The sequence below is a fragment of the Carcharhinus amblyrhynchos genome, chromosome 29 (assembly GCF_965287045.1).
Source record: "Carcharhinus amblyrhynchos chromosome 29, sCarAmb.v2.hapA, whole genome shotgun sequence".
Lineage (NCBI taxonomy): Eukaryota > Metazoa > Chordata > Chondrichthyes > Carcharhiniformes > Carcharhinidae > Carcharhinus > Carcharhinus amblyrhynchos.
This window is the reverse complement of record NC_137352.1, coordinates 34,905,059-34,920,614: the sequence shown is the minus strand read 5'-3', so window position 1 is coordinate 34,920,614 and position 15,556 is coordinate 34,905,059. Positions and strand designations below refer to the sequence as shown.

At 43.6% G+C, this 15,556-nt stretch overlaps 1 protein-coding gene across 3 annotated transcripts in view; it reads right to left on the bottom strand.

Annotated features, from left to right (window-relative positions):
* siae (sialic acid acetylesterase) overlaps positions 1-15,556 on the bottom strand; it is a 110,932-nt gene that overhangs the window by 51,464 nt on the left and 43,912 nt on the right. For all 3 annotated transcript variants that reach the window (XR_013889643.1, XR_013889642.1, XM_080214699.1), the window contains exon 6: positions 9,304-9,422. Coding sequence is in view for 1 of the 3 variants with exons in the window: in XM_080214699.1 (XP_080070825.1) it covers positions 9,304-9,422 (119 nt within the window). In the remaining 2 variants the exon portion in view is untranslated. The remainder of the gene's footprint in view (positions 1-9,303; positions 9,423-15,556) is intronic.

The window sequence follows — 15,556 nt, the reverse complement described above, 5'->3', positions numbered from 1 at the left end:
TGGGGGAGATGGCTCACCAGGGGAAGGAGGCAGCAGCCAGGTTCATGGCACTGTGGCTGGTTCTGTCGCAGGAGGGCAGGAAAAAGAGTGGCAGAGTGATAGGAGATTCAACTATAAGAAAAATAGACAGGCATTTCTGCGGATGCAAATGAGACTCCTGTTGGTATGTTGTCTTTCTGGTACAAAGGTCATGAATGTCTCAGAACGGCTGCAGGGTATTCTGGAGTAGGAAGATGAACAGCCAGCTGTCGTGGTGCATGTAGGCACCAACGATATATAGGTAAAAATCGGATGAAGTCCGACAAGCTGAATTTAGTGAGTTTGGAGTTAAACTAAAAAGGACCTCAAAGGTAGTAATCTCAGGATTGCTACCAGAGCCATGTGCTAGTCAGAGTGGGAATGTCAGGATAGCTAAGATGAATATGTGGCTTTAGGGATGGTGCAAGATGGAGGGATTCAAATTCCTGGGACATTGGAACCGGTTCTGGGGCAGTAGGATCAGTACAAATCGGATGGTCTGCACCTAGGCAGGACTGGAACCAAAGGGAGGTGTGCGAACCAATGCAGGAAGTGAGAGGGAAGTAAGGTGGGGACAGAAATAAAAGGCAGTAAGGAGAAAAGTGGAAAGCAGAGTAACCAAAGACAAAAATCAAGAAGGGCCACAGTACAGAGTACAAGAACTGTGGATAACTCAGTGAATAGGTCCAGTAAGGCTAAGAGAAATAAAATTCGAGAGTGCACAAAACATGACTGGAAAGATGGTCTGAGGTGTGTTTGCTTTAATGTAAGGAGAATGACAGGTAAGGCAGATTAACTTAAAGCTTGGATTACTCCTTGAAACTATGATGCTGTGGCAATTAAGGAGACTTGGATGAAGGAAGGGCAGTACTGATAGCTTAGTGTTCCAGGATTTTGATATTTCAGGGAGATAGAGAGGGTGACAAAAGAGGTGAAGGTGTTGCTTTACTGATTAGGGAGAATGTCACAACTAAACAGAGGGAGGCCACCTTGGTGAGATCATGCAGTGAGGCCATATGGATAGAACTCAGGAGCAGGAGTGGTGCAATCACTGTTGGGGTTGTACTACAGAAAAAACAACAGGGTTGCTGTAATGGGCAATTTTAACTTCCTCAACAGAGTCTGGCAAAATTTGTTCAGTGTGTCCAAGAGTGCTTCTTGAGGCAACATGTAGATAGTCCAACTAGGGAAGGGGCTACCTTAGACCTGGTTTGGAACTGAACCCAGACTGGTGATTAATGTCTCAGTGGGGAACCATTTTTGGAAACAGTGATCACAATTCTATAACTTTCAAGATACTTGTAGAAAAGGACAGAAGTAGTCCCAGTGTAAAAGTACTAAACTGGGGAAAGGCTAACTATGACAGTATTAGGCAGGAGCTAGGGAATGTAGACGGCTGTTTGAGGGTAAATCCACATCCGATATGTGGGAGTCTTTTAAAAGTCAGTTGTTAACAATTAAGGACAAGTGTGTTTCTGTAAATGTGGCAAGATTCTGGAACCCTGGATAACAAGAGAGATTGTGAACTTAGTGAAAAAGAAGAAGACATATTTAAGTTTCAGGAAATTGAAAATGGATAAGACTCTTGGGGGATACAAAGATAGCAGGAAATAGCTTAAACAGGGACTAAGGATAGCAAAAAGGGGCCATGAAATGTCCTTGACAGGCAGGATTAAGGAGAATCCCAATGCCTTTTATGTGGAAAAAAGGAAGAAGAGGGTGGCTAAGGAAAGGGTAGGTCCACTGAAGGATAGTGGAGGGAATTTGAGCATGGAGCCAGAAGAGGTGGGTGAGGTCCTTAACGAATACTTTGCATCATATTCACAAAGGAGAAGGGTGTGATGGATGGTGAGTGTAGAAAAGAGGATGTTGACATTCTAGGACATGATAAGATAAAAAGGGAGGAGGTATTGGAGGTTTTGAAAAACATTAAGGTGGACAAGTCTCCACAGCCAGTTAGGTCTATCCCAGGCTATGGAGAGATGCAAGGGAAGAAATTGCTGAGGCTGGCCAAAATCTTTGAAGCCTCTTTAGTCATGGGCGAGGTACCAGAGGATTGGAGAGTAGCTAACATTTTTCCTCTGTTTAAGAAGGGCTGAGGAAACAATCCGGGAAATGTAAGGTAATGCATTTTGGAAAGTCTAATGCAGATAGGAAATATACAATAAATGGCAGAACCCTTAAGAGTATTGATAGGCAAAGGTTGAACAAACTTGGACTGTTTTCATTGGAGCGTCGGAGGATGAGGGAGTTCCGAATATAGGTTTACAAGATTATGACAGGCTTGAATAGAGTGGCTCTTTTTCCCAGGGTTGAAGGGTCAATTACTCAGGGACATAGGTTGAAAGTGAGAGGGATAAAGTTTAAAAAATGTAAGGGGCAATTTTTACACACAGAGGGTGGTGAATGTCTGGAACATGCTGCTGAGAAGGTGATGGAAGCAGATTTTATAATAACATTCAAAAGGCTTCTGGACAAATACATGAATAGGCAGGAAATATAGAAGAATATGGACCATATAGAGGCAAGAAAATATTAGAGAGGCATGTGTCTTGGTGGGCCAAGACACAGATGCATTGGTGGGCCACAGGACCTGTTTCTGTACTGTACTGTTCTTTGTTTTTTCTTCGTTAGTCCTTAATGGAGCACAATGGCACTGCAGCCTCACAGCGTCAGGGACACGGGTTCGATTTCTGGCTTGGGTCACTGTCTGCGCGGAGTTTGCACATTTTCCCATGTTTGCGTGGGTTATCTCTGGTGTTTCAGTTTCCTCCCACAGTCCAAACGATGTGCAGGTTAGATACTAAATTCACCCTCAGTATACCCGAACAAGCGCCGGAGTGTGGCAACTAGGGGATTTTCACAGTTACTTCATTGCAGTGTTAATGTAAGCCTACTTGTGCCACTAATAAATAAACTTAAAACTCATGATGGCTGGAGCTTAACACCCTCTCATGAAAGATGCTGAAGAAGAAAACAAGGACAACCAATGTCCAGTTACCTCACAGGTGATCTACGATTTGTTTAGAAGTAGAAATTGTAAGGTTAATTTCTGTGTGCCAAATCTAAATGTACCTTCACGCCACCTTTACGTAAAAGATCCCTCCTGTCCCTTCACATGTGTAACCATTCAGTGTTGCATCCCAATATGTGTGTTCCTGGGATATGAACATTGCTGCCAAAACCAGCATTTGTTGCACATGGGTTAATTAGAGCGCTCTTAGGAAGGGAGTTCTGGTTTTTTTGATCCAGGCATGATGTGGAGATGCCGGCGTTGGACTGGGGTAAGCACAGTAAGAAGTCTCACAACACCAGGTTAAAGTACAACAGGTTTATCTGATAGTAAACGCCACAAGCTTTCGGAACGCTGTTTCTTCATCAAGTGGTGGAGAGTTCTGATCAGAAACAGGGCATATGAAGGCACACACAGAATACCGATTAGAATGCAAGTCTTTACAGCTAATCTGCTTTTCAAGTCTTAAAGGTGCAGACAATGTGAGTGGAGATAGCATTAAGCATAGGTTAAAGAGATGTGTATTGTTTCCAGACAGGACAATAAGTGAGATGTTGCAAGTTCAGGCAAGTCATGGGGTTTACAGATAGTGTGACATGAACTCAAGATCCCGGTTAAGGCTGTCCTCATGTGTGCGGAGAAGAACAGGATATGGCGCTTGACTCATCGATCGACAGTTCCGACGTGCCACAGCGAAAAACCGCATCGACCTCCTCAGAAGATAAACACAGGACACGATGGACAGAGTACCCTTCGTTGTCCAGTACTTCCCCAGAGCAGAGAAGCTATGACATCTTCTCCGAAATCTTCAATGTGTCATTGATGAAAATGAACATCTCGCCAGGGCCATCCCCACACCCCGCCTTTTTGCCTTCAAACAACCGCACAACCTGAAATAGACCCTTGTCCGCAGCAAACTACCCAGCCTTCAGGAGAACAGTGACCACAACGCTATACAACCCTGCCACAGCAACCTCTGCAAGATATGCCGGATCATCGACATGGATGACATCATCTCACGTGAGAACACCATCCACCAGGTATACTGCACATACGTTGTCTACCTAATATGCTGCAGGAAAGAATGTCCTGAAGTATGGTACATTGGGGAGACCATGCAGACGCTATGACAACGGATGAATGCACGCCGCTCGACAATCACCAGGCAAGGCTGTTCCCTTCCTGTTGGCGAACACTTCAACAGTCATGGGCATTTGGTCTCTGATCTTCGTGTAAACGTTCTCCAAAGCAGCCTTCATGATGCGATGGGTCGCACTTGGGCTGCTCTTGGTTGTTCGAGATTGGCCTAGTGCTTCATGTCGTTAGTGTGTGCCTAAACTAGACCAGATACTGGGCAAGACGACAGCTCAGTGACTATCACTGATTGCTGTGCAGACACTTGGATTTGGGCCAGTGTCTGTGGGAGTTTGCGCATTCTCCCCGTGCTTGCGTGGGTTTTCTCCGGGTGCTCCGGTTTCCTCCCACACCCCAAAGATGTGCTGTTAGGCTGACTGGCAGTAATAAATTGACCCTAAATCAGTTTCCCTCAATGTGGATGGCCATAAAACATTAGACAAGGATCGTGGGTGGAGAGGGGGACTGGTGGTGTTGAGATGACGGCGCGGGCTCGTTGGGCCAAAGGGCCTGTTTCCCGGGCTGTTTTTGTTCTTTGTTCTTTATGACATACGACAGCGCAGAGTCACTGAGCGGAGACTGATAGCCAAGTTCCGCACACACGAGGATGGCCTCAATCGGGATCTTGGGCTCATGTCACACTATCTGTAACCCCCATGACTTGCCTCGACTTGCAACAGCACACTTACTGTCCTGTCTGGAGACAATACATATCTCTTTAACCTATGCTTAATGCTATCTCCACTTACATTGTCTGCACCTTTGACTCGAATAGCAGATTAGCTGTAAAGGCTCACATTCTAATCAGTATTCTGTAAACTGTGTGCGCCTTTATACATCCTGTTTCTGATCAGAACTGTCCACTCACCTGACGAAGGAACAGCATTCCGAAAGCTTGTGGCGTTTACTATCAAATAAACCTGCCGGACATTAACCTGGTGTTGTGAGACTTCTTACTGTGTTCGATCCAGTGTCAGGGAAGAAATTATTATATAGTTCTGAGTCAGGATGGTGTGTGGCTTGGAGATTCATGGAGCCATTATGATACAAAAGGAGGTCATTCAGCCCATGCTGGTTCTCTGTAGAACAATCCAATCAGTCCCAGTCTCTTGCTCTATCCTCACAGATCTGCAATTTCCTTCAAATCGCCCATCCAATTTCCTTGTGAAATATTTCATCGTCTCCACTTTCACCATCTGTTCTAGTAGCAAGTTCATAGTTATTACCATTTAGAAGAAACATTCTTCCTTACACTCCCCTGCACCATTTAGCTAAAAATTATTTACTTTATGCATTCTCTCAACCTTTCCTCTCCCACCGAAATTAACTGATGCTTTTCCAACCCAAATTTATAGCTAAATTCCTGGAACCTTTCTGGTAAATATCCATTGCACTCTCTCACAGACTCTCTCATTCTTCCAAATGTTTGGGGACCAGATCCAGAGTCAGTATTCTCATTGAAGCCTGTTCACAGTTTTATAAAGGTCCTGTATAACTTCCCTGCTTTTGTACACATTGTATGTGGGACTCATACTCCTTTGAAAGTCAATGTGTGTGGAACCTGTACCCCAGTGAGAGTCAGTGTGTGGAACCTGTATCTCAGTCAGAGTCAGTGTTTGTGGAACCTGTACCCCAGTCAGAGTCAGTGTGTGGAACCCGCATCTCAGTGAGAGTCAGTGTTTGTGAAACCTGTTAGGGACCAGATCAGAAATCTACGGTAGATTGTGAAGTTAGCCTATACCCCAACTTTATTTGATTTTGGCAACAGGGTGAACATAAGGTATTTCGCTCCAGGTGTGATTCTATCGACCCACTGGATAGTTTTTATGAAAACAATCTTTACTTAACAACAGTTAGAATATAACAAAGAGAATCAGAATAACTTTTACCAATTTAAATATAAAGTACAATTCCAAACAGCTAACTTTTTCTATAGTTCAAACTTAAGCAACATCTAGAATCATAGAGCCCTATAGTGCAGAAAGAGGCCCTTCGGCCCACCCAATCCCACCCAAGCCCTATCCCCATATCCCTACATATTATACCCACTAATCCCTCTAACCTATACATCCCTGGACACTAAGGGGCAATTTCTTAGTATGGCCAATCAACCAAACCCTCACATCTTTGGACTACCTACATAGATATAAATTCTACTTCAGGCACCAAAAACAGATATGCTCACATGGATGCTTGACCTCCAACCTTTTAACCTCTCCGGACAGATCAGAAAAACATCTGTCTTCTGACTACCATACTGCAGTTTCCAGAGAAAGATCTATCTTCAAGCAGCAGAACTTCAGAGAAAGAGATCCTTTCTCTGGCAGATGCTAATCTCCAGATCCAGAGAGAGAAAAAGATAGACGGTTATTTTTTCTCGCTACAGCGCCCAAACAGCAACTGATCTGGGTTTTTCTCTGCCTAGACTAGTCCTGACCACTCACATGACTTTTCCTGTCAAAATCCAAATCTAGCCCCACTCTGAAAAACCCCAGGAAAAACACAAAACTAACAACCTTGAATTAATCCAGATTAAAACAAACATTCCACAATTAAGATCAATGTGCTGCTGCAGTAACAATGTAGGCTACTGGGCACAGACAAGCGCACCGATAATGGAACTAACTGCTAAAAAAAAATGTGAACAAGATACATGACACAAACACATTTCTTAAAGGCTGAGTGTGTCACAAACCCACACCAAGGTGATAACCATAGACCATGGAACCCTACAGTGCAAAAAGAGGCCCTTCAGCCCATCGAGTCTGCACCAAACACAATCCCACCCAGGCCCTACCCCCACATCTCTATATACTATACCCACTAATCCCTCTAACCTACGCATCCCTGAACACTAAGGAGCAATTTCTTAGCACGGCCAATCAACCTAACCCACACATCTTTGGACTGCAGGAGGAAACCGGAGCACCCGGAGGAAACCCACACAGACACGAAGAGAATGTGCAAACTCCACACTGACAGTGACCCAAGCCGGGAATTGAACTCAGGACCCTGGAGCTGTGAAGCAGCAGTGCTAACCACTGTGCTACCATGCCAACAGTCATTGGGTTTTGTTTTATTCTTTCATGGGATGTGGGTATCACTGAGAGGCCAGCATTTACTGCCCACATTTAATTGCCCTTGAACTAAGTGGCCTGCCAGGTCAGTTCAGAGGCATTTAAGAGTTAATCACATTGCTGTGGGTTTAGAACCAGATGGGTTTTTAAGACAATTGGCAATGGAGTGTTGGGATTCAAACCCAGTACCGGGTAACTGAGGTCCTCAGAGCATTACCTTGGGTCTCCAGAATACCACTATACCATCGCCTCCCACTATGGGATCCATACTCCAGTGAGAGTCCGTGTCTGGGATTTTGTCAACTGTACATCATTCCTGATATTGCAAGCAGAACTGAGCATGGTTACACTTTCTCTCTCTCACTTTTCCCAGGGGCATTCGTTCATGGGTCACATGACCCCCCAGTCTATCAGCAAGAAGTGTGCAAATCACAGCACATCAGGTGTTAGGGTGTAGTTCCTGGTAGGTGGATCCTGCAGTGAGAGCCCAGGAATCAGTGGAATTTGAGTATCTTTTCTGAGTTTCTTTGCATATAGTTTTAACTATCGTTCAATAAACCACTGTTGTGATTCAAGGCTTCCTTGTTATGTTACCTTGCATTTCAATAACTATCATTAAAATTCTAAGTATCAATGACATGCTTGAAACCTAATGAGGAGACAGCTTTTCATTGATGAAACCTTCTGTCAGCTGATACTGCTATATCGTCATCTAAATGATCATGAACTGGGTACAACGAGATTCTTCTGCTCTGCTGAATTTATCTCGAAGCTAGGACTTCATTGAAAACTGTTTTAGGTTGATGAATATTCACGGTATACAAATCATTACAAGGACGAACCTGCCAGAGGTTGACGTAACAACATGATACAAACATGCCGCCAATTTTAGATCTGCTATTTCAAACCTTCAGGAAATTTAGATTTAATGCATATTTTATGCATATAAATTTAAGCATAGGTTAGAGAGATGTCTCCAGCCAGGTCAGTTAGTGAGATGTTGCGAGCCCAGACAAGTCAGGGTATGGGGGTTACAAATGGTGTGACATGAACACAAGATCCCGGTTGAGGCCATCCTCATGCGTACGGAACTTGGCTATCAGTCTCTGCTCATCGATTCTGTGCTGTCATGTGTTGTGAAGGCCGCCTTGGAGAACAATTACCTGAAGATCAGAGGCCAATGGCCTGAGATGTGTATTATTTGGAGACAATACAGATCTCTTTGACCTCTGCTTAATGCTATCTCCACTCACAGTGTCTGCAGCGTCTGTTAAGATTTGATCGGCTGTAAAGACCTGTATTCTAATCAGTATTCTGTAAACTGATTGTGTGCCTTTACGTGCCCTCTTTGTGATCAGAACTCCCCACTCACCTGACAAAGGGACAGAGCCCCGAAAGCTAGTGGCATTTGCTACCAAATAAACCTGTTGGACTTTTATCTGGTGCTATGAGACTTCTTACTGTGTGTACACCCATCATGTCCAGAGTGTTTATGCATTAACCCTTCTGACATTCCCATTTTTGCTACTATGCTAACATTTGTGTATAACCCCTTCATTCACTCACCCCATATGCCTTTTATATATAATCTTGTCTAGTAAATCACCAGTTTCATATCTAATTCGTCTTCTGTTTGTTCCTTGCCACACTACTAATGTGTAAGATTCAGCATTGCAGATTTTGTAATCTTATACACATGTACATACCTCACCTCCCAAATTCCTACTTTAAATATTCCTCAGTCCTTATCTCTCTGAAATCAAGCCCAAGTACAGGTTTCCATTAGTGGTACAAGAACACTGCATTCCCTCCTTTTGTGGATTTATTAACTGCGCTCTACTTCTGCTCGGTTGACTGTTATTTTTCCAGTCTAACTCGCCAGATATTGACCAAGCCAACAAAACAGATTACAAATATTCAAACTCAAGTTGTACTCAATACAAATCAGCTAGAGATTCAGAAAATGCCCGTGACGCCAACAGGGCCCGGCAGATGAAGTAAAATATCAGACTGTGACTCAACGCACTGAATCCATACATTCTTATACAGTAAATATCTCACCTTGGTACCAAATGGCTCCTTTGATTGCCATCCTACGTAAAGGGTATATCATTGCATTCCACAAGACGGTGGATTTATGAGGGCCAGTTTCTTTATTCATCTCACTTTCTAAATCAACACTGGAATGAAAAAGGGTCAAGCTATCAGACAAACAACTAGGAACATAGCCATATTGGAATAATCTGCAAGAAGCAATTTCCTAGTTCAAATAAACTTGTAAACAGTTCATAACAAATCACATATTAATTTTGCACAGGGTGATATCTTCTTCTCTCATTAGCCCACATTCTCCTCCATTCGCTAAAGTTCATCCTGATAACTTGTGAAATCATCTCCAAAACTTTTCCACCTTAACACCCTTCATAGAAAGGTATTTTCTCTTCCAGTCTATTGTCAATGAGCAGAAAGAAAGGTGCAGAAAGAGGATATCATTCGGCCCAACAAGTTCATCATTCCTTGGAACCCCAACACACCTCTCACACCATCAGCATCTTTGGCCAAAACACAAAATCAGTCAAAAGCCCTGAACGCTTAGGTATCGACACTGCATGAAGACTCACTCCCTCACATCAGCCCTGAACTCGCTTTTTTCCAATCTATCCCCTAGCCCTTCATTATTATATGACTCAAAATCGATCTCTTAATAAATCAGTTTTGATGCCACTTCTGCTCAGTTGACTGCTTTTTTTCCCAGTCTAACTCGCCAGATATTGACTAAGCCAACAAAAAAAATCACAAATATTCAAACGCAAGTTGTACTCAATACAAATCAGCTGCAGATTCAGAAAATGCCCGGGACGTCGACTGGGCCTGGCCCCACCGCGCCAACTGGGCCCGACCAGCGACGCTGACTTCTCTCCACCCCAGGTAAATTCATCATCACTAATTGCGATCATTTTCAGAAACAGAAGCTTAAAAATCAAGCTGCTCCTTTGGATGAATGGACACCGCTAGGCATAGAATCAGACAGGTCTACAGCACAGGAAAGGCTCTTCAGCCCATCGCTTCTGCACCAAAGACAAAATATCCTACTATTCTAATCTCAGGTCTATAATAATTTTATTTACTGTACACCAAAGTAAATAATTTAGTACAATTATTTTCAATTATCTTAAAATCAGGTTACTTACAGGACCAAATATTCTGACCAAAATTTTGAGATAAATCCACTTTCAGATATATTATTAAATTGACACCAGACTACCACTCCTAAATATATCAGTTAATGTATCTTAAGGACAATCTAAACAACTATGTTCTAATATACTGCTTGATTGCATTGATTCAAAAAAAATTTCACATTCCGCAATATGCCAATGAGCATAAATATAAACTGAAGTAAATAAAATTGTACTCAGATCACTGATTGCACCCGAAGCAGAAACTCTTGATCAATATTTGATGTATCCCTGTAAAGGTCCATTCTCATTTGGTTCATTTCAAAGTTCAAAAATCAAAGAATGGGATTGTCCTCCCTACCCCCCAGCATGTTTCACAATGGCAGGAAGCAGCATGCTGCTCACTGGTGGCGGGATCTTTTGGTCCCACTGTTGTCAATGGGGTTTCCCACTGAATGCATCCATTGCCACCGGGAAACCCACGGCAGGGGTATGCCATTGGTGGGACCATAACATCAGAAAGAGTCCAGCCTACACGTGACTTCAGAGCCACAGCAATGTGATTGATCCTTAATTACCCTCTGAAATTGTCATAAGACCAACAGATGCAGCTGATTGCTGAGTAAGTCCTGGAGAGTACTTACAACCCATATTAAATTGAAACTCATTGTTTTGGCAATGGATAGGAATTATTTTCTTTTTAGAAAAAATCTGATGAAGTTTTTGAACTTAAAGGGTTTAGTCATGCAGGAGAGCTCAAAGCTGTGTTTTGCTCCAGAGTTTCAGAGATGGAACAGCAACAGGTGGAGACAGTATAGAGCATCTGCGAGCCTAAGCATTGAGAATAGCACATTTAGGGAGGTGGTTACATCACAGCTGAAGGGACTTGAGGAAGAAAGGGAATAGATGACCACCACACAGTCCAAGAGAGATAGGCAGGTGGTTCAGGAGTCTCCTGGGATTTTGCTCACTAATCGGTACTCCATTTTGGAGGCCTTTAAGGGTGCTGGTTCCTCCAACGAGTGCAGACAGAGCCAAACTTCTGGCACCACAAACAGCCAGTGTGACAGGAGGGGGAAAGAAAGGCAGGACAATGTAGTAATAGGAGATTCTGCTGCAACTATACGGGGCTTTGGTGAGACCACATTTGGAATATTGTGTGCAGTTCTGGTCACCTCACTATAAGAAGGATGTGGAAGCATTGGAGAGAGTGCAGAGGAGATTTACCAAGATGCTGCCTGGTTTGGAGAGTAGGTCTTATGAGGAAACGTTGAGGGAGTTGGGGCTTTTCTCTTTAAAGCAGAGGAGGATGAAAGGTGACTTAATAGAGGTTTATAAGATGATGAGAGGGATAGATGGAGTGGTCGTGCATAACTATTTCCTCGGGTGTATGTAGCTGTTACTAGGGAGCATAACTTTAAGGTTCATGATGGGGGATATAGGAGGGATGTCCGAGGTAGATTCTTTACTCAGAGAGTGGTTGGGATGTGGAATACACTGCCTGCTGTGATAGTGGAGTCGGACACTTTAGAGGCCATAGAGGTTTACAACATGGAAACAGGCCCTTTGGCCCAACTTGTCCATGCCACCCCTTTGTTTTTAAAGCCCCTAAGCTAATCCCAATTGCCTGCATTTGGCATATATCTCTCTATACCCATCGTACCCATGTAACTATCTAAATGTTTTTTAAAAAATAAAATTATACCTGCCTCTACCACTACCTCTGGCAGCTTGTTCCAGACACTCACCACCCTCTGTGTGAAAAAATTGCCCCCCTGAACACTTTTGTATCTCTCCCTTCTCACCTTAAACCTATGCCCTCTAAATTTAGACTCCCCTAGCTTTGGGAAAAGATATTGACAATCTATCTTGTCTATGCCCACTTTCAAGCAGTTATTGGATAGGCACATGGACACACCAGAATGACAGGCAGTGGGATAGCTTGATCTTGGGTTTGGACGTAGCTCAGCACAACATCGAGTACTGTTCTATGTTCTAAGTCACGCATTAAGAATTCAGGAAGTTCAGCAATAGACTAAAAAGGGCCATAATCTCAGGATTGCTCCGACTGCCATGTGCTAGCAAGGATGTGGAGATGCCGGCGTTGGACTGGGGTAAATACAATAAGAAGTCTCACAACACCAGGTTAAAGTCCAACAGGTTTATTTGGTAGCAAACGCCATTAGCTTTCGGGGCTTTACCCTTCATCAGGGAGTCAAGCCCCGGAAGTTCGTAGCGTTTGCTACCACATAAACCTGTTGGACTTTAACCTGGTGATGTGAAGCTTCTTAATGTGCTAGCAAGCATAGGAATAGGAGGATAGTACAGATGACTGAATGGCTTAACAGTTGGTGCAGGAGGGAGCATTTTAGTGATAGCGATCACAACACGATACAATTTAAGCTTGTTATGGACAAGGAAATAGACAAGCTGCAAAGAAAAAAGCAGCTTTGGGGGAGAGCAGATTTTGGTACTGGGAACAGATACTAATGGGAAAATTTACAGAAGAGCAGTGGAGGCAGTCAAAAAGGAAATGGGAAGGGTGCAAGCCCAGCACATTCCCTCTAGGGTGAAGGTCTGAATAACAAGCCCAAAGAACCAAGGATGGTCAAACATTTTCACAGTACAATGGGAACGAAAAGAAAAGCTTTTAAAAAGTACAAGGGAAGCAAATCAGTGGAGGCATGAGTAAGACATTGAAAGTGGATGTGGAATGTGGAACTTAACAAAACAATTAAGAATGCGAAAAGGCTATATGGGAAAGCACTGGCTGGTAAAAGTAGGAAAAATCCCAAGATATTCTATAAGTATATCAATGGGAAGAGGATAACCAGAGAAAGAGTAGTACCCATTAGCGACCAAGAGGGCAATCCATGGGTGGAGCCAGAGGATGTTGGTAGAGTACTGAATGAATACTTCACATCTGGCTTCACCTGAAAGAATGAAGACGATGGTATGGAATTCAGGGACAGAGACTGAGGCCCTTGAGCAAATTGACACAGGGAAGGACAAGTTATCGAAGGTGTTGGCAGCCTTGAAATGGATAAATCTCCAGGTTCAGATGAATTGTGCCCTAGGATACTGTGGAAGGCAAGGGAGGAAATTGCAGATTTCAATTCTTCTTTGGCCATAGGGAGGTGCTAGATGACTGGAGAACAGCAAATGTGGTTCCACTATTTAAACCAGGGGACTACAGACCAGTGAGTCTCATATCAATGGTAGGGAAACTATTAGAGAAAATTCTGAAGGTCAGCATCTATCTGCAAAGCTTGATCAGGGGTAATCAGCACGGCTCCCTTAGAGGGAGGTCATGCCTAACAAATCTGATTGAATTTTTTAAGGCGGTGACCAGGCAGGTAGACGAGGATAGTGTAGTTGATGCAGTTTATATGAATTTCAGCAAAGCCTTGGACAAGATCACACATGGGAGACTTGTAAAGAAGGTAAACAGAATGTCAAATAGGAGATAAGTGGCAGACGGAATTTAACCCTGAGAAGTGTGAGGTGATACATTTTGGACGGAGTAATTTGACAAGCAAATATTCAATGAATGGTAGGACTTGAGGAAGTTATGTGCAACAAAGGGACCTTGACACATTTGTCCACAGATCTCTGAAAGTGGAAGGGGACGTTAGTAAGGTGGTGCAAAGGACATATGGGACACTTGCCTTTACTAACTGAGGCACAGATTACAAAAATAGGGAAGTCATGTTGATGTTGTATAGAACTTTGGTGAGGTCACAGTTAGAGTACTGTGTGAAATTCTAGTTGTCACGTTATCAGAAGAATGTGATTGCACTGGATGGGCTGCAGAGGAGATTCACCGGGATGCTATCTGGAATGGAACACTTAAGTTACGAAGAGAGGTTGGATAGGCTTGGGTTGTTTTTATTGGAGCAGAGAAAACTGAGGGGCGACCTGATTGAGGTGTACAAGATTATGAGAGACGTGGACCAAATGGAAAAGGAGCTTAGTTGAAGGGTCAGTCACGAGACAACACAGATTCAAGGTGAGGAGCAGGTGGTTTAGGGGGGTTGTGAGGAAAAACTTTTTTTTACCAGGAGGATGATGACAGTGTAGAATTACAGCATGGGAGGGTGGTAGAGGCTGGTTGCCTCACATCCTTTGAAGTTTCTGGATAAGCACTTGGCACATCATAACATTCAGGGGTATGGCCAAGTGCTGGCAGATTGGGTGGGAATTCAGGTGTTTCTAATGTGTCAGTGCAGACTCAATGGACCGAAGGGCCTCTTCTATGAAGTAGTCTAGCAAGATACTCCATTCAAGGGAATTCAAGGATGGGGAACAAACGCCTTTCCTGTCAGCAATGCCTACATCCCATTAAAAGACCATGGGGGCAGGAGGTCCCATCCACTGAGAGCTCTCATGCTAATCAAGGGCTCTCAGTGGCACTACCCCCTCCCCCCACCAACTTCCTGGTGCCAGGCCTTTGATTGTAAGGAAAGGGGCTACGTCTTCCCCTCCTCCCTTTTCTGCAGGACAGGTTCATTTGTTTTGCTCTATGCATGGTATCAGGGCCAGTTCACAGTTCAGTTCAAAAGCAGCTCCTTGTCAACTTAAGAGGCTGAATTGACAGTGGGTTAGGAGGGCTGACCAGGCTCATCACCCCAGATTTAATTTTGGCATGGCTGGAAAGGTGAAGGTGGAAGGGTGCCCACCCGTCACTTTCTTGCTTCCAAGCCTGCCACTAGACAGGGCAGAAGATTCCGCCCAGGGTTACAAAATGACCAAGATCAGGAAATAATAACTTTAGCATTATTCTGCAAAATTTCAAATGGATGGGCAGAATGAAAAAGAGTAGCCCTGATAATAAAGTATGAAGGGAACAGTGGTGTAGTGGCACTGTTATTGGGCTAGTAATTCAGAGACACAGGGTAATGGTCTGGAGACCTAGGTTCAAATCTCACCATGGCAGATGGTGAAATTTGAATTCAATAAAAACCTAGAATTAAACATGTAATGTTGACCATAAAACCATTGTCAGTCGTAGTAAAAATGCACCTGGTTCACTTATGTCCTTTGAGGGAGAAAACTGTCATCCTTACCTAGTCAGACCAACGTGTGATTCCAAATCCACAGAAATGTGGTTGATTCTAAAATACCCTCAGGGATGG